Source organism: Maylandia zebra, linkage group LG14 (genome assembly GCF_041146795.1).
Source record: "Maylandia zebra isolate NMK-2024a linkage group LG14, Mzebra_GT3a, whole genome shotgun sequence".
In the NCBI taxonomy this organism is placed as follows: Eukaryota; Metazoa; Chordata; class Actinopteri; order Cichliformes; family Cichlidae; genus Maylandia; species Maylandia zebra.
The window spans coordinates 14736042-14758596 of NC_135180.1; the positions used below are offsets into that span (position 1 = coordinate 14736042).

General features: G+C 42.1%; 1 protein-coding gene across 1 annotated transcript; it reads right to left on the reverse strand.

Moving 5' to 3' along the window:
• Positions 1-1225: 1225 nt before the first annotated feature.
• golim4a (golgi integral membrane protein 4a) lies at positions 1226-22110 on the reverse strand. Its single transcript, XM_004561367.5, has 16 exons — positions 21432-22110; positions 10845-10919; positions 10563-10612; positions 10363-10416; positions 10030-10180; positions 8726-8808; positions 8516-8599; positions 6925-7044; positions 6534-6800; positions 5895-6181; positions 5669-5739; positions 5459-5538; positions 4882-5088; positions 4368-4436; positions 4097-4174; positions 1226-2354 (listed from the first exon to the last, which is right to left on the reverse strand). Exons 1-16 carry the CDS (start codon positions 21616-21618, stop codon positions 2217-2219), a joined length of 2001 nt encoding a protein of 666 aa, XP_004561424.3. The 5' UTR covers positions 21619-22110; the 3' UTR covers positions 1226-2216.
• Positions 22111-22555: the final 445 nt, after the last annotated feature.

The window sequence follows — 22555 nt, forward strand, 5'->3', positions numbered from 1 at the left end:
ATGTTTGTGCCATTTGGGGTGGCTCGAATGTCAAGATACTGAACCCCGAGTTATATTGAAAAAAAAAAATGCTTGTATGTGTGTGTGAATGGGGTCACTAACAAACTCATCGCCTTTGAAATGGCGGGGACCAGGTCTGTGACCACTCGCAGTCAGCTACCATCTTCAGAGTAATTTTGGTGCAAGTCAGCTGATATAGTTGCTGCAGAACTGCGATTTAACTGCAAAATAGCATAGGCACTCAGTGACTGTGCTTTTATGTTGGAACACAACAATAGAACCACTTGGCAGCAAGTTGACTCAAACCCCCTGATGTGTAACAGACGACTTGCCCTCAGTCACGTAGTAATTCAGAGTAAATTCAACATGTTGGCAATCTGTGTGTTTATAAATTAGACAACAGTTATTTCTGGCTGAGTGACTGCATTCAGTCCAAGTCGGACTGATTGTTTAGAGAAAGCCTGCCTCCCACCAGTTGACCCGTGCAATTTCCTTGCAAGTGAAAGTGGTCGCTACTACTTCCAATCGGTCTCCAACAGCAAAGTGATTAATGCAATCAGATTTTTTCCAACTTGCAAGGTTGGCATCTTTTTTTCACTCAAGTGTGACTAAGCTGTTAGATCAGAGGTGTCGAACTCCAGGCCTTGAGGGCCGGTGTCCTGCAGGTTTTAGACATCACCCTGGGTCAACACACCTGAATCAAATGATTAGTTCATTACAAGGTTTCTGGGGAACTTCAAGACATGTTGAGGAGGCAATTTAGCCATTTAAATCAGCTGTGTTGTATCAAGGACACATCTAAAACCTGCAGGACACCGGCCGTCGAGGCCTGGAGTTTGACAGCTGTGTGTTAGATAATCGATCAAAGGTGCAAATCCTAAGTGACCTACTGATGGGAAAACAGGGTAGGTGAGAGTAGCCAAAGCTGAAATAACCCAAAAGTTAACAAATGGATAAAATAATAATAATTTAGATCATTTATGTAGTTTCTATATTTTAATTTTGTTTAAAAATAATACAAATTTTTTACCAGAATATTCAGAAAGACTCTTAAGATGAAGTCTTAGATGATTGCAACAAGCTGATTGACCCTCACACCTCCACCACCTTCCTCACACTCACTCAGAGTATTAAAATTGCTCAACCACCACTGACGACTTATTAGCAACCTTAAAGCGCATTTTCAAAGAGGTGAATATACAGAATCAGACTACACAAATCACAATTATGTGAAATCTTCTTTATTCCACACAGGCAGCAATTCAGTACAATGAAACCCGCACTTTTCTGTATCAAATATAACTGGTGTACAAATGTACAAATATTCAGCATTTATTTTACTATACATTGCCCAGCAGACTAGAGAAGCTGCAGTAAATTAAGAGTAAATTCCCATCAGCAGTGGACATGAAATAGTTCTCCATTAAAGGCCATGCTGAATGAAGCTTAAGGATCACCAACTGGTGTGCTCTTCTCGCTCCCACCTCATCAAAAATGATTTTCCAAATGTAAAATGACCTAAAAAGACTTAGGAGAACGGAAAGGCACATGTCACAGTGAGCAGCTTCACCAGAAGTGGCTTACCGATTGGCATCTGTAATAATATCCAGGATATTTTTTTTTAATGCACCAATGTATCAGCTTTACAAAACTGGTAAGGATCACGATAACACAGACTTTTAAAAATCAAAATTTTGCACTTTTTATGATTGTCAGAGTTCGTCCTATTGAAAAATAAATAACAGAAAATGACATTTGAGTTCTACCGTGATTACAACTGTCTGCATGAAACATATATATATGTATGAAGGCCTGATCATGACATCAGAATAAACATGCATCCTTTACACACACACACACACGCTCAAACAAAGCACTTTGATAAACAAAATACATTCTCTGCCTGCTCTTAAAAACAAGAACTACCAGGCAGTCAGGCAGACAAGAAAGTAGACGGAAAATTAAATGAATAAAAATTATATAAAAACTATACAGTATAGATCTCATTTACACCCACCAAATTTTGTCCATTTCCACAGTGTCAGCTGATCCTTTCAAATCTCAGAAGTGTTTGAAATATTGTCCCCCATCTTCTGAGCATAATATCCCAGTTTTCTCTCACTGGATGGCTGGTGCTATTCCTTTGGGATTCAAGGGAAAGAATGCCCTGATTGGTACTATAGGCAAGCTTTAAAAAACAAAACAAAAAGGCACTTCTACATTTCTGCCCTTTGATCGTTTCCCTTGTCTGCATCCTCCTCCTCTTCCTCCTCGTAATTCACGTCCTCGTTATTCTTGGCATCATTTCTGTGATCCCCATCCATTCTTGGCCCTTCATGGTTTTTACCTTTATCCTGGAAGCGAATTACAAGCACACAACCTGATTTAATGACCAGGAGTCATGTAAACACGATCATTTCAGACATTTACAGTTAGTGTTTGCCTCCTGTGCAGCGATGCATGAATGAAGCTTAGATCCGCTGAGCTCCTGTTGCAGAGGAGGTAAGTGGCAGTATGAACTATAAGTCTATCAATGTGATTTTTTTTAATGAAGTCTTTTTTTTGAATATATTAAACATTAAAGATGATAAATGATAATCGCTCTAATCGGTCTCCAAGGTCAGAAGTTACAGACCAGCTGACAGTGAGGAGTCAGATGTCTTTCTCAAGGATATTTCAGCTCTGTGGACGGCTGGTTTTCAAAAGGTTTCAATGTTTTGCAGACTTTATAAAGACTGAATAAATATCTCAAACCAATTAAAATACCACATAACAGGAGTATTAAGGCTTATAGACTTTGTCATATATTGAGACTTCCTTATATGTCAAATTAAATCAAATGCAGGCGAACACACGACACTCCGACTGACTCGACATCCTATCTTTCTCATTTACCGTGAGTCACATGGGCCAGGGTTTACATTACAGAGACAGCACAGTGTGCTCTGACACACTCGAGCTACACACCAGTGAATCCCTGCACAGGTGAATATATTTCTGGATGTGAACCCAGAACATTTCGCTGTGTGCACCTCGACCGTTTTCCTCCAGGAAAGGTTTCAGGGTGTGATGTTACTTGTGAGGTGGAACGGAACCTGATGTGATGATGCTGGGAATAAAAATGAATTCCACATTTGTGCAGGTTAAATGGGAAACGGGAGGCCTAGGAAGTAAAGCGGATTGTGAGGTTGGTGGTTTCAGCTGCAGGGAAGACTGCATGAGCAGAGAGTAAACTTCAAGCGATGTGAAGAAAAATCTTTAACTCCTTGACCAGTGGAAACACCTTAGAGTATTTTTTAGTTTTAAAATAACCATCCTGTAATAGTAAAGCCATTGAAATTGTTATTTAACAGACAGTGTGTCGTAATTCTTTGATCTAAGGACGATACTTTTCTGTCTTAACCAAGCAGCAGCTTTAACAGGAGTGCAGTACTTCTAATGACCAGTAGATCCTGATTTAAAAAAAAAGTAAGCACTGACATCAACAAAGCCTCCGATTTTCTTTTTTAAAAAGAGACTGTATTTTTAGATCCATCACATTAAGGTGTAGGTTTAATGTCCAGGCAATAGCTGAATTTAAAGATAATCTACATAGTCGCAGTACCAAAATGGTTAGCGAGTGACTAGACTTGCTTCCAGAAGGGACTTTGTTTGAAAGCAGGAAACCCATTACGTTTTTCTTATTTCTCTTATTTGTGCCTCCTTGTCTCCTCGGCCCTCCTGGAAATCATGCCTAGATGAGGAGGGCAGAGGAGAAAGGAGCTATAACCCAGGATACACAGGTCTTTTAACCTTTATGGCAAACAGCAGGGGATGACTCTTTAAACGTTTGACCTTTTAAAAATCACACGTTTCAGTTATTTAAGACGATTAAACCATGTGCATGACTACATGTCACATGTAGTAACATTACTCCATGTTCAGAATTTCATCAAAAATGGCCTAGTTTAAAAAAAAGCTCATGTACTTGGCCTGTTACTTTGACTTCTTTCCCCTTGTGACTTTTCCTCACCGCCTCCGATATTTGATGGGAGAGGAATCAAGGAAATCTCGGAATTGAGAAAAGGAGGATTGACTGCTTTCCCACAGAACATACCTGGTCTCTGTTCTCTTTTTTATATTGATCCTCTCCCTCCTCATCTCTCTTCTGTCCACCAGCTATGTCCTCCTGGGCCTTCAGGACAAGAAAAACCACATTTACGAATTGCAACATGAAACTTTAGTCACGACACTGAGATGCAAATGTATTGCAGCATTATATTATACTAAACCATATTCATTTAGTTTTGATAGTCTTACATTCAAGTGTTTTGCACCACTCTACTATCACTCAGTACGAAAGGCATGTGTGTGAGCATGCACGTTACCTCATCTTCCGCTTCCTCCTGGTACTGGTCATCCAGTGTGTCCTCTTGCTGGTCTGGATTTCCAGCTATCTGAATGCACACAAATCACAGAACAAGTTAAAACAGGATATAAAGTTTACTTTTCATCATAGATCCTGCGGTTTCTCTCTCTCACTTAATATATATTTATATTAAGGTGCACCTCGCCATGCAGTCTGGCTATAAACATTTTTGAAACAATGGGTCTCTCTGAAGAGCTCACTGAATGATTAACATCCGCACAAAGCTCAGCACTTTATACTGTATAGTGCATCTCTAGTTCTCAAACTTTCATGGCTTGCTTCAGTATGCCATTCTGAGCTCTGTATGTGTGTTTGTGCACGAATTTAGTCTGAAGCTGCCAACAAGCCCCTCCTCTTCCATTGTTGGCATTTTCAAAACCTCTAATCATCTTCCTGTTCAGCCCGTAATGTTGCTGTAATGTCAGTAGCTGCGTGTGCAGATGCTGAATACACTGTCGCCTCCCCTGACTCACCACCAGTTCCTCCTCCACAGTCGGTTTGAGGTTTTGATGCATTTGAATGTGCTGGGCCGGCGCTGCAGGCTCCTCTTCCTCTTCAGCCGCATTTTCATCTGCTTCGGCAGCGCGGTGCGGCAGCCGGGCGTCCTCGGCCTCGTCAAACTCATCCTCTCCCTGGTTGTTGGGGTCGTCCTCAGGGTTCAAGTCACCGTCTATGTCACCCTATAGCAAAATAACAAATTTAGAATAAGAGCTGTGGATATGATAAAATGAGTATGTTTTTGCTGGAAATAAAACTGTCAACCTGTCAGTTTCCTGTAATGTTTTATTAATTCTCTGGCTAGTATTCAGAAGATTTACCAGCTCAGTAGGTTGACAGACAAGTGCGGATAGAGAGGGAACAGATGAATATGGAAGTGGGCTGGGGTGATTAAAGAATCGATGTTCTGATGGATGGCTGAATGAGTGTATGGCGTATGATAGACCGGTGTGAATCTTAAGCAAGCGAATGAGCTAGAAGGACAGAGAGAGCCCGAGGATGTTTTAACAGATGGAGCGAGCAAGACGGCAAGACAGACAGACAGACATCCACCTGCTGATGTGGCGGCACTCTGTGATCCGTCTCTCGATTCTCCTCCGCCTCCTGCTCGTGCAGCATATGAACGTCTCTCTCTGTTAACACACAGACGCAACACACAAACTAAATCCACTACCATCAACCGGCTGCTTCTGTGAGCTCTAATGATTAAAGGGAATATTTGTGCAGTGAGAAATATGGAAGACGTTTTCCTGCAAATCTCACCTTCATCAACCTCAGCGTGACCGTTGTCTTCTCGAATATCATTGTCCACATTCTCGTATTCAGTCCTCTTCCTAATAACCGAGACGAGTACAGTGCAAGTAAGTACAGGCACGTGTTCTTCTGTAAAGCTATTTTATTAATTCATTTGGAGAAATGTAATAAGAAAATATGCCGCGGTTCAAAGTTTACTACTCGCTGCGACTGCTCTGTTTCCTTAAAACCTGACCTCTCGTGTTCTTCTCTCAGGATCTGCTCCCGTCTGTCGGCCTCCCTGTGCTGCTGCTGCTCACGTTCCTGCTCCACCTTCAGCCTCTGCTCCCTGTCCTTCAGCACCCTCTCCCTCTCGGCCTGGAGGGCCTCCTGCCGCCTCTGGATCTGCCTGCCCTCCTCTGCCCTCTGAGCCTGCAGCCGCTGCTGCTCCTGCTGCTGCTCATAGGCTGACTTTAGATGCTGAACCTGGGGGGGCACCTTGTGCTGCAGCTGGTCCTCCGGATGCAGATTCACAGGAGGATCCTGAGAGAGTTATAAATACAAGAGAGAGGAAATATCATGTAGAGCATGAAAAAAGTGAATTAGAGCTCATCAAACGCACTGAATTGATGCCAAGTTTAGATATAAATATAAAGCAATCTTTGTGTGTGTGTGTGTGTGTGTGTGTGTGTGTGTGTGTGGGGGGGGGGGGGGGGGGGGGGGGGGGGGGTTCTCCATGTTTCCTCAATAAAGCTAAAAAAAAAAAACTAAAAAAAAAACACTGCATAAGCAGAGTCACACTGAACTAACTAATACCAGCAGGAAACAGACGTCCACTTCAAGATCTGTTTAAACCCTGTTTGGATAAGATCTTTTAGTCTAAACCACTGCTGACCATCTGTGGCTGGCGTTTCCGTCGGTCCAATGCGTTCTCATTCTCTTCTTCATGTTCTGGCTCCTGCTCTTCCTCCTGCTGCTCATCCTGTAGCTGGTCTGGGTCCTCCTCCAGCTTCTGAGGCTGTCCAGCTTGGGCCATCTCCTCCTCTGCCAGCTCCCTCCTCCTCTCTGCCTCTCCCTCTCTGTCCTCGTCTTTCTCAGACGGGGCGTGCTGGGTTACAGTGGAGTGGGACTGGACCTCAGAGTGGGCGTGCGCTTCATTGGCCTGGTGAGCCAACCGAGTAGAGAGCCATGAGAGAAATCTTGAGATCTTTTGATATTTACAGTAAACTTTTTGTCTTTCTCAATAAAACAGTATTATTACTTCATCCCAAAGAATCCCAGATTACCCTTGAATCAGTGTTCCAGTGAGCCTGCTGATCTTCATGTGCGTTGGCTTGTGCATGTTGTGCCATGCTGGGTGCCTTTTGCAGGGTCTCCTTGAGCTGTTTGTATTCATTCACCTGTGCCTAAAGTGAACAAGAGAAGAGAAAGGCAAAGATTAAGAACACATTTTTACCATTACAAAATTAAGTAAACCTGTTTAACTACTCGCTAACAAAAATATCTAAACAGCCAATCACATGGCAGCAACTCAACAGTCCGAAAAAGAGAAAATATTCAGTGACTGACAACTGACAGTTGGCAAAACACGAGGTGACTGGAAGGCAACAGTAACTCAAACAACTACTCATTACAACCAAGGTATGCAGAAGAGCATCTCTGAATGTGTTCTACAGCTGCAGAAGACCACACCAGGTTTCACTCCTGTCAGCTAAAAATAGGAAACTGAGGCTACAGCTCACACAGGCTCACCAAAACTTGACAATAGAAAACTGGAAAAACACCGTCTGGTCTCACAGGTCTTAATTAACGCTGCAACATCTACACATTTGGGATGTAGTGAACGGGATCTGCAGCAACTGTGTGATGCTGTCTCTGAGGAGTGTTTCCAGCACCTTGTTGAATTAATGACAAAGCATTAAGGTGGTGCAACCCTGTACTAGCAAAGTGTATCTAATGAAGTGGCTAGTGAGTGTGTATATATTTATGCAACACAGAAGCCTAAACCTCTTCTTCCATGATAAATCATTTAGAGCTGTGGCCTCCATCTTTGCGCCGTCTTGATTCTTTTAAGAAGCAGCTGAAAACTCATTTATTCAGACTGGTTTTTAACCAGTTTTGGGTTTTATGATGCTATGTTTTTATTTTCTGTATTTTTTATGCTTGTCTTTATTGTAAAGCAGTTTTTGATCTACGAAAGGTGCTATATTAATAAAAATAAATTAAAAAAATATAGCAAAAACAACCTCCTGTACAGCCATTAATTAGCTTCCATCTTTTTTTTTTAAAAAGGAAAGAAATAAATGAAGCTTTCCCTGCGGCGATACAGATACTTTCTTTCAAACTGTCCGTTCAGTTTTGGCCCTCGTACCGTTAAATCCTTTTATACGCGCATACTTTCAGAACAGGCCAGAGGGTTAAATTCTAAAAATTCTTGCTAAATTCCTCCCTCGTCCCTTCGTCTCGCTCCACTCCCTCCATTATAGCTTTCTGGCTGATTGGCTGCAGTGTGCTTTAGATGCACTGCGCTGACAGCCCTGACTAAATCAAACCCCCTGGAGTGAAGGAAAGAGCGTGTATGCATGTGTGTGTGTGTGTCCAAGCAAACGCACTGATGGAAAGCAGGCCAGGCTTTAAAACAAATTAGTAAATGCAGACAGAAAGAGAGAGAGAGGTGGGGGAATTGAGAGAAATGAAAGTGAGTATCTATCAGCAGAGCTCAGTGTATTCAGTAAACTGTTCAGGCAGTTCAGAGGTCACTCTTAAGGAGAAAGACAATTATAGATTTGCCAAAAAACACACAAACCCCCCCTGCCTACGGCATCAATCAGCTGCTGTACTCAGTGACTGCAGTAAACCAGGAGGCTGAACCCTTACCTGAGCTGCAGCCAGCGCACTCTTGTGGTCTTCCAGCGTCAGTGCGAGGTGATCGTGGGCTGCCTTCAGGTCCTGATGGTGGATCTGAACAAGCAAATCCGACAAAAGTGAGCCAAGGAGCCATTCATATTTATGACAAGAAAGAAAAAAATATATCTGTGCAGACATACAGGAGGAAGAAAAGTAAGAAATGTCCAGAGTCTTTCTCACCTGGGCGTCCTGTAGCTGCACGTGAATGTCATGATGGGCTTTCCTCAGTTGTTTATTTTCCTCTCTTAGGTTAACAACACTCTCTGCCACCGCAACAAATCAGAAATAAAGAGAAAAAAAAAACCAAACATGTCAAACAACTTCTCCTGCAATAACTTTCCAATTATTACAACCAGTCATATTAACTCTTACTTGTCTGTCCTTATACTCCATATTACCAACATTTGAATATTTTATAAAAGCAAATTAAATCCACGTTTGTTTTCACACCATTCAACTGTAAAATATGACAAAATCATTTTGCAGTCCAGAAATGTGAAAATAAAAGCAATTTTACATGCAGTATGTCATTAAGTCAGGAGATGGAGACAGAGTAAAAGTGGAAAAAAATCACTTATACTCAAAATATGACACGCTGACGGCCCTGGATACTAGACAAAACTGCCAGAGAGTGCGAGCTTGGAATCATGCTGACGGATCAATGGTGGGAAAAAGCTGTCCTCAGTCATAAACTACACCCAGGTTCTCATACAGTTGTCCAAAATGTATTAATGGACCAATGTGACAGATGTCATGGCAGATGTTTTATTCCTGCTGTAACCTGCACAGGTTTTAGACTGCTCCTTCAGGAACACGCGTAAGGTTCAGGGACCTGGATGAATGTGGGCTTTTTCATTGCTCTTATTTGTGGTTCCACTTGTTCCCCTGAAGATCATTTCTCTGCAATACAAATTTTTCTCTTTTGCATCTCTGTTATAGTCGTATCCTAGGCTCAGAGACGTGATGTCATTTGTCGAGCTAGAAAAGATCAATTTTACAGTAAAAGGCAGCTATATAAATTAACGAGAATTAAAATCCAATGTAAAGTGAAGAAGGCTGAAAAACGGTCACATCCAGGAGAAATCACTCTTGTTCACCAGCACATTAAAGGGTTTGAGTTCAGGAGTACAGTGTGACTACATGGGTCACCATAAAAAGCATGACAATATGTGAACAGCAGGTCATTGCATTTGACCATATAACTGATGTTAGCACTATGGTGATAAGAAGGCCCAAACCATGCCCTGCTAATGTGGAAATCTAATTCATAAAAGTTCTTTATCATTCTGTGCAGTTATGATGTCACACAGACTCTGATGTTAATGACTTTGCTAAATACTGAAAAAAGTTCGTCCACCCCGCTGCGGCATTAGCTCATCAGTTCATCATCCGGATGAGCTAATAATAAAAGCTAACTTTCTTACACTCATATTTACATTGTTTCATTCAGTGTTTGTTTGCAGAAACCTGGCACAAGTCATTACCTTTGAGCTGGGAGACTTCTATCTCTTTGGCCTCCTGAAGTTTATCGTAGCGCTCCTTGTGTTCACCCAGCAGCCGGCTGTGATCCTTGCCCTGGACTTGGTGCTGCTCGTGCAGATCATAATACTGCCTCTTCAGGTCCTCGTGCTGATTCTGAAGGAAAGCTCTTGTTACAAACATAACATCAAAAACTACAAAAAAGGGACAAAAGGCCAGGAAGAATTTGTCTGTTTGGATAAGAGGAAGAAAGGTTAAATATGAGGATGTCTGTGTTAAAAGGAAGAAGAAAACCAGAGGATAAGTGAGTGTATCTATGTGTGTTTTGGGCTTCTGACCTTTAACATCTGATGTTGGACTTGTAAGGAGTTGTATTTGCCGTTTGATTCTTGCTGTTAGAGGATTTTTAAAAAAGAAAAAAAAAAAGAAAAAAAGAGATAATTGTTTGCACACAAGTTCTGCACAGATATCTCAAGCAGACAAAATAAAGAAGCCAACTAACAAATAAAAAAGCAACACTGTAGTGTACAAAAGATACCTTCTCTCTGTTCAATGATTGCTGCGCTTCGATCTTATAAACCAGATAATCTGAAAAAGACAAAAACAACAGAAAAGAAGCTAATTGAAACCAAATTTACACTTGAGATTACAATTTAAATAGATGCACTATTTTGCAGAAATTTTTTCTTAAATTTAAACTCAATAATTATGTTGTCTTAAAAACAGACTCTACTGCAGTCTAATATTTACTTTAGCACAAACTCCTCAATACGGACAAATTCCTTAAGTCGAGACTGAGTGTACATGCTACTTTTCTCACCGTCTTTGGCCTTTTTGTGCTCCAACCTCTCCTTCTGAAGACTCTTCTCCAACCTGGAGCGATGCTCATACACCACTACAGGAAACATGGAGGGGATGAATTAAGGGAAGGATTAGTGAGTGCTTTGACATCTATCTGGACCAGCAAACCAAACACAAAGCTCCAATACCAACACTTGGACTGCAAAAACAACCTCAACATTAGTCAAGTGAAGTGAAGTGAAGATCCTTTTGGCAATTTTCTTAGCAAACTAGCTTGACGTAGATATCTATAGTCTACATCAAGCAATATTCAAAGCATGGGGAAGTAGGTCAGTGCAGGAGCAAAGTATTCTGGGTAAAATTTGACTACATACACACCGTCATTCTATTGCTGCTAAGTATGCAGATATACTGAGAATACATTTGCAAATAGAGGTTTACATACATTCATGAGCACGAATGTCTGATAATTTTGGTCTTTCGGTGATTTCTTTGAACTCTTCTTTTCCCAGCACATATCTTTAACTTTTTAAGGGGCTTTTAAGTGTAGTCGACAAAAAACAATGAGGTTGGGGCTTTGGGAAGGCCATTGTAGAAGCTTTATCCCTTACAAAAACAGTTTTGATGCATGTTTGGGATGATTGTCCTGTTGGAACACAATATTCCCTCAAAATTTAAACTTCCTAGTAGAGATGGCACGATACCACTTTTTTATGTCCGATACCGATACAGATATCATAAATTTGGATATCTGCCGATACCGATATGAATCCGATATAGTGTTTTTTAATCAACAAAACTGTTTTTTAAATATCTTGCTGCATTTTGTATAAGTTCATACTCAAGTTTAAAACAACAACTACACTAAAGCTATTCTGTTATACCTGTATGCAAAAAAAAAAAAATTTCATAGTTCAGCAATACTGATCAATCTAATAAACTTAAACCTACACCATCCTCCCTATTCTGGTATTTTAAAGAGTACTTAGCATAAATATTAAGCAACCTAACTAATAGGGTTCCAACTCCCAGCAACAACAAAAATAAATAAATAAAAAATAGGAAACCACCCCTCAATATTAAATAGATTCAACATCTTTCTTCAACAAAATTGCAGACTGCACAGATGGTACCTTCCCAAAGGAAAAAGTAGTATAGCTTACTAGGGTATATATATTAGACTTAATAGTCACTATATACAGTAATTGACTTCTATTCATTTTACATCAAATTAAAACTTTGTGTGTCAGATAATTATTTATTAAAAGCTAGACATTTTAAATGAGAATAAGAAAGAAAAGTATGTCTTTGTGCCCCCTTTTCCCTGTTAATGCCCTATCGGCCCCCCTGGCTAAACTTTGCTAGATCCGCCCCTGCACAGTTACCAGCGTCAGCTACGTAGAAAAAGATCCTGGAGTAGAAAGTAATATTAAATAAATTCTAACAACAGCTTATCAAGCTTAAACGTGCTGCTGTTGTTCAGCCGCTGGTTTCCTCTTTCTGGCGCGAAGTGGGCCAAAAGTAAACTAGAGACAGGAACTCGTGACAGAAAAGCCGATCAGCTGATCGTTAAGCAGTTTCATGATTGAAGTAGCAGCAAGAAGAGGCAGTCGCTCCATATATTAGTTGTTAAGCTTAACGCAGGAATGCTTTACAAACATTCAGAGATGGACTTACACACTTGCTTTACTTCTCTCGGGATAACTTTGTCGGAGATGAAATGCCGGGTTGCTAGCGAAGCTCCAAATGCTATCCAGACCACCGACAGGTCCCGCATGCCACAGCCGCTCTATCACGTGATGCATACTGCTCCGACGTGCTAACGTTCTGAGGTGAGTTACGGCGTGTTGCAAGTTTTGTGAGGTGCTTTCGTGATATTTAATGGATCGGATTACATTTTTTATTTTTCTCCGATATCCGATCCAGTAATTTAGGTCAGTATCGGACCGATACCGATACGTAATATCGGATCGGTCCATCTCTACTTCCTAGCTGTTGATCTGAGGTGAAGTTGAAGAATTTAGATGTTGTCAAACTTCCTCATTATCCCATCCACTTTCTGCAAAATACCATTACCACAGGCAGCAAAGCAGCCGCACAGCATAATGCTACCACCACCATGCTTGAAAGCTGATACAGCATTCCTAGTCTTTGTCTTGTCTCATCATAAAACTTTTCTCAGCAGTTTCTTTATTTCTTCCCATACTCTCAGTCTATGGCAATTTGGCAATTTCTAGTTCATGGCAGGCTTGAGCCTTGCTGGTTCCTGGGTTGTTTCTACAATACAATTTTAGATCTTCAGTGAGTTCTTTGGACTTTCTCATTGTTCTGAATATTGGTCAAACCAATAAGGTGTCAAACAAATCTGTTCTATGCTGCAGAGAGAAATTACCAGTAGTCAATTGTGATCACTACTGAGGAGTTAGCGCTTGACCATGGCAAATATACTGTAGAACTGTCAGCACTTTGAGTATATGTATATATTTAAGACAGTATGTATAATTTTGACATTGTGTGGATTAGAGAAAATCCTAAATGAAGTCACACTTGTTTTTTTGTTCAAGGAAATTATTAAAAGTCCCAAATTACCATGCCATTCATGTCCTTGATAAGTGTATGTAAACTCCTGACCTCAGCTGTATTTGTTAAAAGAATATGAAAAGAATAGTCTTATAAAAGTCTTATCCTCTTCATGCTCTAAAAGCTTGAGTACCTGTTTAGATTCACTTCTTACCTCTCCAGCTATCCTCTAAACCAGCGGTCCCCAACCTTTTTTGCGCCACGGACCGGTTTATGCCCGACAATATTTGGTGTCGCGGATAAATACAACAAAATAAAACTAGTACCGGTACCGAAAAAAAGAAAATTTATTCATAACACACGTGAAAAGACCCAGGAAAACCGAGTAAACGATAAAAACGATAACAAAATAACGCTGAAAACCGATAAAAACCCTGAAAACTATACATTTCACACCTGAGCCTCAACTCTCGCGGCCCGGTACCGGTCCGAGGCCCGGGGGTTGGGGACCGCTGCTCTGAACTCTCCATAATCTCCCTATTCCTCCCCATTTCATGATCCTCATCTTTTCTAAATCAGAGAAACAAAAAGCAACCCGACTGTGAACAAAGCAGCATAAGTAGTCCTCGATCACTGTTAGCAGTGCAACATACTGAGAAATGTCAGGTTTATTTCTTGCGAGTCAGCTTTGGTCAGTTCTTGAGGCAACTCGTGAAGGCATTTTCTAACTTGGACACATTTTCTAACTTGCCATTAACCTCAGTTTATTTTTTCACTAAATGCATTACATCTATTTAACACATTTCAGTAGGAAGCTACTGACAACTGGACAGCGTCTCACGTTGGAATCTGACTGTACCGCTATTAATTTGTTCTGGTCAGGTTTGGAGTCTTCACACACCCCTGTTCTCTGCTGCCTGTTGGAGCGGGGGGGCTAGGAGGAGGAGTTGGCCGTCTGATTGGGGTCTGGAATGTGGGGCCTCCCTGCTGCTGCCGAGCCGGGGCAGTCTGCTTCTCTCCACCCCAGGGAAAAGGGTAACACTACCTGGGTCTGGGTGCAGTTTCCCCTTCCAGGGGCAAGGGTACCTAGAGTACGCTTGGGGAGTGTGATTGTGTGTACAGTGTCTCTTTATGTCCGTCTCCACGTTGGGTGATTGCATATATATATTGCATGTAATTGCATATGAGAGCATGAGGGTGGGAATGGATGTTTGTATCTGTGTGTGCCTGTATGTCTGTGTCTATATGTCAGGTCGGGTATCAGACGCCACCTCTCTAGGGACATCTCAGGCCCTTCAAGGTATGGAGGCCTATCTCCCCCCACCACTCCCCCTGCCAGTGGCAGACGCCCTCAGACATCGGTGCATTGGTGGTTCTTTGTGTCCGGGGATGGGCGTCTGGGTACCCACCGGCTCACTCCGGGGCTGCTTGTCGGGGCCTGGAGCTCGCTCGGGCCACTTCAGGGGTGAGGTGCCCTCGGCCTGGGGCTCGGTCACTCTGGCACAGCTGGCTGCCGGCGGAGCTCACGGGCGCGTCACTGCAACCCCCCCTGGCTTCTGCTCCGCGGCTGCTGAGTGACCCCTCATCTGGGACTCTCGTCAGCTCTTTCTGGGACAGTGGCGCGGCTGCCCCTCTGTTGGTCTTCCTGAGTCTCTTGTGTTCTGGGGGCCTCTGGATGTCTGGAGCCTTGATCTCCTCCATACCTGCTTCAAGCCCTGGAGGACGGGGCTGTGGCCCCCCCACACCCTCTAACAGATCATTACATGCTCCCAGGTGTACACACGGGTGCTCACACACACAAACTACACCCTTTTTGGCTCCTACCTCAAAGCACACTGTGCGCTGTCGATCTGACGTGCTGCACAATAATGTTTAATATTTAGTATTTACTGTTACATTCCCATAGATCATCGTGATGTTGTTTATTCTATTGCTCTTTTTTTCCTGCTTGTTTTCTCTTTTTTCTTTCTCAACAGGTGATCCAGGTGATTGATACATGTATTTTTTGTCTGCTTATTTTGTTGTTTTTTGGGTTTTTTGCCCTTTATCACCGTTCCTCTTCCCCGCTGTTTTTCTTTCCCTCTTTCTTTCTCCCCTTTCTTTTCCCCAGTCAAGTCTGTCCCGTATTTAGCAGGTTAAAATAAAATAAACAATAAAAGGCGAATCAAATAGACCAATACGGCAAGGCTGGGTTGGTCGATTTGGTAAAGTTATTCCGTTGGGCATCTTTCTTTGCCTTTAGACAATAATTCTGATGGCAAAAGAGCCAAACGGGACAGGCAAAAAAAAAAAACCCATTTGTTCTGGTCTTCAGGCAGCATGTGATTTAACTGTTAAAACAAGAACTCTGAACATTAAATCTTCACTTATTCCTTTCCACTGGGGGCTGGGCAGTGAAACTGATGATGTGGCTATTCTTCCCTCTGAGTGCCACCTCAACAGATTCCAAGATAACTGTTCGCTACATCTATATTTAGTTTTAATATCATGAGGGCAGCAAAAGGAAAGAAGGATAGGGGTAAAAGAAGAAGGGACAGGAAATTAACAAGAGAGTAAAACGAAGCTCAAAGAAACTGGAAAGCTGATCCTAACAGACCAGCGCTAGTGTAAATAAAGGTACCTAACTATCAAGAGGACAAAAAAACCTGCTTCTATCATATGAAAAGCCAATGTAATGACAACAAAAGTCACCCGCACAATTCAGCTCACCACGTTTTTACTCTCAATGTTGCTTTAAAGTGGTTATATCCACTTTTTTCATTATGCGTTGTGAGAACATTTTTTATGGCACTGGTGTATAAAAAGAAAATACCTTTTATGATTCTGTACAGTGTGCTCATTTGATTCCATTTAGATAAACAGTTCATGCTGCACCACTTGCTGTTTTTTTTCCATGCAGAAGTTAAAGTAATCCCATCTGTTTCCCAACAGACTCTCTGGTCTTTCCTCATCGGATTTTAGAATACAATAAGTTTAAGTTGTGACTCGCATGTTATAATGCTGCCGGGATCAGTTCTGAATAAGTAGCATATAACGCTTAATGGCAGTAAAGCAGAAGTGAACAAACTTTCCCGAAGTTTCTTTCATCAACGCCTGATCAGGTGGTTGTCTAAAACCTCACCAGATTGGATTTTATTTCGCTCCTCTGAGGCGTTGAACCTCCTCAGCAGTGCCAAAGATGAGGCTATGTTTTTCTTAGATGAGCTCAGCTAGGCTACACTCTCACTGTGGGCCAACTGGGCTGGGCTAGAGCGACAAACAACTGGAGTCTAAAGCTTAATTTATAGCACTGTACTGATTCCCTGTAGAGCTCAGGCCATAATGAGTGATGTTGTGGTTTGCATTTATACTTGGTTTCCCATCACGAGAGAAACTAAATTGTTTGTGGTCAACTCAGAGCTAATAGATCTCAAACAATTGCTAACTGTACTGAAACACGGTACAGAGAAAAGATTTCAAAACAGACTCACTACACGTACTGTCAGGGGCATGAAAAGTGCCTTATATCTACTGGCAGAATATTATGTACTGTAATAGAAGAGTGATCGAGCAATGTGCAGATGAATTTACATTCAAAGAAGCAATGAGTATCACATAGGCCTGAACCTTAGCCACCTAAAAACAAATAGTGCTGTAGGTCCAGAATATAAACACACAAAAAACAACTTCAGCTGTCAAAAGTCAAAAACCAAATGTCATAAAAGCATACAAGGAAAGCAAAGACAGCACAATGGAGAGTTTTCATTGCTTTTGAAAACCTGGATCCACTACAAAGAACTTCTTTGTATAATATGACTTCTGTCTTCTCTGCCACGGGGGTGGGGGGGGGGGGGAGCTAAAGAATAAGCAACAGCACAAATAAAAACCAGAGCAGGCCACATAACTGGCTGTTCCACACTTTTTAATACTCTAAGTGGTTGTAGCGCACAGTTACAACATGTACAGGTGAGTCTGCAAAGCTCTGCTTAGCATCTACACACTTCACTGCTATCGTGGGCCTTTCACTTAGCATGTACATATATACATGCAACAGGCTTACAGCAAAGAGAGAGCAGCTACAGGAGGAGGGCCAATAACGCAAACATACAAAGAGCTGCTGGTGTGTGCTACAAGTGTGAAATGGCCACAGACTGTTGACTCTTTTGTTGTTAGCTGTCTCCATGCTACATTAGCTCTGCTGTTGGCAGTGTTGGTGGCACGTGGCGTAGTAAACGGAGAACAACTCAGAACTGAATTCACCGACCTCACAGTTCAGGCCACTGTCACAGATACAGCTTTTTGACTTACGATCAATCCGATATTTGATCCAAACATCAGATCGGGGCATCTCCCCATCAGACCGATGAAACACAGTGTGGTTTGAGCGTAGATAAGAACAAGGGGGCCTTCTATGGTGGTGACATTTATTGACCTGCTGGTTTAGATGTGGCGAGGATAAGATCAGTTAGATTTGGCTCAGGGTGTTGAAAAGGAAATGTGGGCCAGGAAAAAAATTTTCTGTGGCGTTTTTGTTGGTTCACATTCCTACTTCCATTGTGTATACACACATACACACCAGACATACAAACACAACAGACCAATTAGGTTTAGGAGTGAAGTTCAACACAGATGCATGTCCCAAGAATCTAAAAAGTGTTGATTGAATATTTTATGTGCGCTGGAACTAACTGTCTGCTACTAAGTTTTGCAAACTTCAAGACTAATGTCTTTGACGGGTAACCTATTTTACAAGTCACTCTTTGTTACAATCAGGTCAGGCCTTACAGGGGCAGGAACTCAGAAAGACTGTGAGACACATGACCTGATCCAGGAAGTGATATTAGGTCAAAGAAACACGGCATGTTTGCGTATTTACTCCCCACAAGATTTTCTTTTTCATCAAGTTTGTTTTTTGAGTCTACAGGTAACATTGAAAGGATGTAAAATATGTTGATATCTACAGTTCACATTAATGTTCTTGAGCTACTTGTAAACAGAGTAAAATAGTGTACACAGTATATACAGGCCCTCGATCAGCTGCAAATTTACAACATCAAAAGCCAAAGAGCTAAATATTGCATGTCACCCATTGTCACTATCAAGGCCTCAAACTGTAGATGTTAAGCAAGAATGTTGAAACATTTTGGTTTCAAAACTGCAGCTTCTCAGCTCCCAAAAGCTCACCACGTGTTGTTAAAAGACGACGTGTTGCGACAAACACGCAATTTCTCGAAACGTGTCAGTGCCATCGAAGCTCGCGCTCATCAAAATGAGCATCAAAACAAACATTAAATTTTAAATCTTAAATATTTCATGAGCTCCCATTTGCACTGCTCTCAATTAAATACAGGATGTAGGTGATTAGTAAATAACAGCTCTCTGTTTCTACTGACGCTTTTACACGCCATCCCAACTTCTTTGGAAATAGGGCCGGTTGTTAAATCACAGTGACACATTTGTCAGCGTGCACGCATAACCACAAAGTGCCTGTTAAAGACTTAAAGTGCTTTAAATGACTGATGACTGCCAGCCTGTGGCTGCAGTGGATAACAGGGAATCAATGTGCCTGGCTCACAACCCTCACATTGCCCCCACCCCTCAAGCTATAACCAACCTCTAAATATAGGGCCAGAAAAACAGCAATCTGTAGTCAGCTGTGGTTGTCAAGTGGCTTTGTGATTGGCTGAACGATGCACTGTTTCACAATGATAGTTATGGGTGTGGCGCACAAGCAGGAGAGAGCTGAGCTACAGGAAGTTGAAATCTACATAATGTATGCTGGTACACTGCAGGACCCTGTTATGGATGACATCACTGAATGTGATGTAATCTGTTGCCTGAATTTTTTTTTTCTTTTAAGCTTTTGCATTCTCAACGATGAACTTTTAGCCTAGGCCTTGTAAATATACCTTGTTAAAAAACTTAGTGGATTCCTCATACAGCACCCTATACTGTCATGACACCACAGAAGAATTAGCAAGGTCTATACCTCTAAACAGTCTCCTGTTGCAAATTGATTTGCCAGTAGAGCAAGGCTTTATTGGCACAAATCCAGCAATTATTTGGAAACACCTTAAGCATAAAAAATAGCAGTAAAAGCTTCAATGTGTGGTCCTGAAAATCAGTAGATATGGACTATATCTGCTTTCCAGTAAATAGAGACACACAAATACGTTCACATTAAAAGACCTTCATTGCATCTTAATCTACTAGCAGCAGAAGGGTTTTATTAAAAGGCCCAACTTCAGGAACTTCACCCCACTTTCACAACATTTTAACAATCTTGTTCGGCAGTACCCTGAGTGCTTCCTCCATATAAGCGTGCGTGAACATGCTGCTGTGCTGACAGGATGTGAGGTTTCGGGCCTTGCCATTATGCCATGAGTTTAAAATTAGCCGACGGGCAAAGAGCCCGCTCCTACATGGCTTTTCAGAACAAGGTTTGTTTGCGCCCACATCAGGAAGCAAAGAAGTGTGTCAGGCTTTCAGCTCAGACTCAGAACCTGACAATGTAATCCAGCCTTTAATCCAACAATAAACAAGCCATTTTTCCCTATTACCCATCGGTTTGCCATACCGTGAAGCTGCCCTAAATCTTTCACCGGTCAGTTCTAGAAGTCTGCATGCATTTGAATATGGTCCAGGGGGTGTTTTGTCTTCAAGGTAAAGAGAACTGCTTTGTGTTAAGTTTTGATGCTTTCGCTGACATAAGAAGATCCCTTTAGTCATTCTTCAGTTCAGGTCTGTGGAAATACATCCACCCCCCTGTAATACTGGTATAACCAGAAACAGAGTGGCGATATACTGTGACCATCTAGATATAATAGGTATACTGTATCTGGTATCAAGATAGGGGAACTCCCAGTCTTCCATAAGGTTTTGGGCACTTTTGTTAATATGGGTGCTCTTTACTCAAATGATCAGAAATGACAAGCAAATGTATGGATTTCTGTCAAGTAAGCTAACAAACTGTGCTGATGAGCGCATTGTCTTAAAGGCCACGTTTATAGCAGGAACTTGAGTATCACTATGTTGCTCATTACAGTGTTTAGAAGTTCCGGCAATCTGTGGGAAATTACTCCTTATTGCTCATGAACGTACAAGTTTAAGGCAAAATCGAATCTGATGTGATCCTCTGGAATAACTGGGGCACAATTGGGAATTTTCTCCAACGTAATGCTTTTTAGTTTCAGCGATTACCTGAGAGTCAAGGATGCCAGCATGGCAACAACATCCTGCACCATGGTGGCTAAACATCAAGAAAAACAAAAACAAAGACAAAATGAGCTCTAAGACTTCTAGGAATACAGCTAAAATACAGTGACTGCAACCAGCGCTTGTGTTGTAATAGCCTCAGTTGACCACAGCTGCAGGAAGTGACGGGGCTAATTTCACTTTGACTGCACCTCTGGAAAAACAAATGAACTCTCGTTAAAGGCAAATATGCTTTTAAAACATTTTTTTAAAAGGCAAATATGCTCATCTCATTGTCAGGAGATCAGGAGCCATCACCAGTTTATTGGCGGCTTTACTGAAGTATCATTTCTCTAATCCAGCTAGATCAGATGTGGCAGGAAAGTTAGGATGTTTCTGGGAAATCTGTCTCTTTTCAGTTTACAACTGGTTTTCATGGGGTCTCAGCTAATGAGTACTGTTATTACTGATTAATATAGTGATTCGTTTGTCTACAGGACGCTTTTATCATTAACTATCTCAGATTGATCAAATTTCTCAGTTTTGCTGTGTGCCAAAGATCCAAATATTTAATTGACTATTAACATTACCAGTAAAGCACACAGTCTTTACAATAAAGCCAGGAATGCTGAAGACGGAACTTTTTTTTATTTTTTTTTATTTAAAACCTTAAACACGTCTATACAAACATTTTGTAACCCAGTCTGGTTTTTAAGGTGCTAAATGAACGCCGAACTTAAGTTTGTTAAGTAAAGTAATATCAAGTCCTCCAATTTGTTTTAAAAGATGTAAGGGTGTTTCAGCATGTTCGACAATAATGACAATGCAGTTTTATCCACGGAGTCTGGCGTGACACGTAACGTCGTGTCAGCTGTGGACAAACATTCGATCACCTCTCCGCCCCCGTGTTTACCTTGGAGCTGTGCCGACAGCGACTCTTGGTGTTGCTGATACTTCAGTGCCATCGCCTCCGTCCTCTTGAGCTGTTTGTGCATCTCGTACGACATCATGCCCCCGTACATCACCCCGCAGACCACGGTGACCAGAAGGAGACATTGGAAGATCCTCCGCTGCCTCCGGGAGCACACCCCGTTTCCCATGTTGGACCCGCACCCCTCCCCGCCTTCTATGCGCGAAAGCCCCGTCTATGCCGCTGGAAAGTTCCGACTCAACTTTTTCCCCCTCCCGGTGAGAACTGAGGAAACTGAGGAAACCTCCCCCTCCCCTCACACCCCAAGCATTTCCACGCAGAAAACACAAGCTACGTGCTAATACTCGCTTTCGGGCACATTATTGTCTTTTTTAGCAGAGCTGCATCCAAATCTCGACCCTCTGCAACTTCAAAGTAGCCGCTCAGATTTTCGGCTGACTTACAGCCAAACTCTGGCTCTGCCTTCTTTTTAGCTCTAAAAGCAACAAAATAAATAAGACGGGCGAGTCCTGCGTGGGTCTATCTTCCTCTCTTGCAGAGTTTCTGACGTGACTCGGGCAAGCTTACAGAGAAGTTAAAAGTTGGGTCCACGACGAGGCCTTCATAGCACCTTTTACGTGTCAGCCGAGCGGCTCCCTGCCATCCAACTGCAGCGCTATAGGAAGTCCCTCCTCCGAAATAATGGTAAAGTTCCCTGCTCCCGCCCCGTAAGTGCTGCTTTTATTATATTGGTCGCCAGAGACCTCACTCAAAAAAGCAACGAGGAATGTGAAGGAGGAAAGATAGGACTCCCCCCCCCCCCAAAAAAATGTAGCGTTTAATGAGGCTTAAAGTTAACTGTGAGTCTATAAAACAGAACATCACCAAATGCTGTTTCTTTCCTGGAGTTGCTCTGCCAGACCTTCACAGTTGCTGCTCGTTTCTGGGTCTCTCTGCCTTCAGTTTTGTATTTAATAATTGAGAAGCCTGCTCTGTTGGGTTGGGATCAGGTGATTGGCTCGGCCATTGAAAAATATCCAATTTCGCTGCATTGAGAAACTCTTGGATGCTTTGCGTCAGTATTATTTGCACCGTGGAGCGCTGTATGCGGTGGTCCTGAGAGGCCC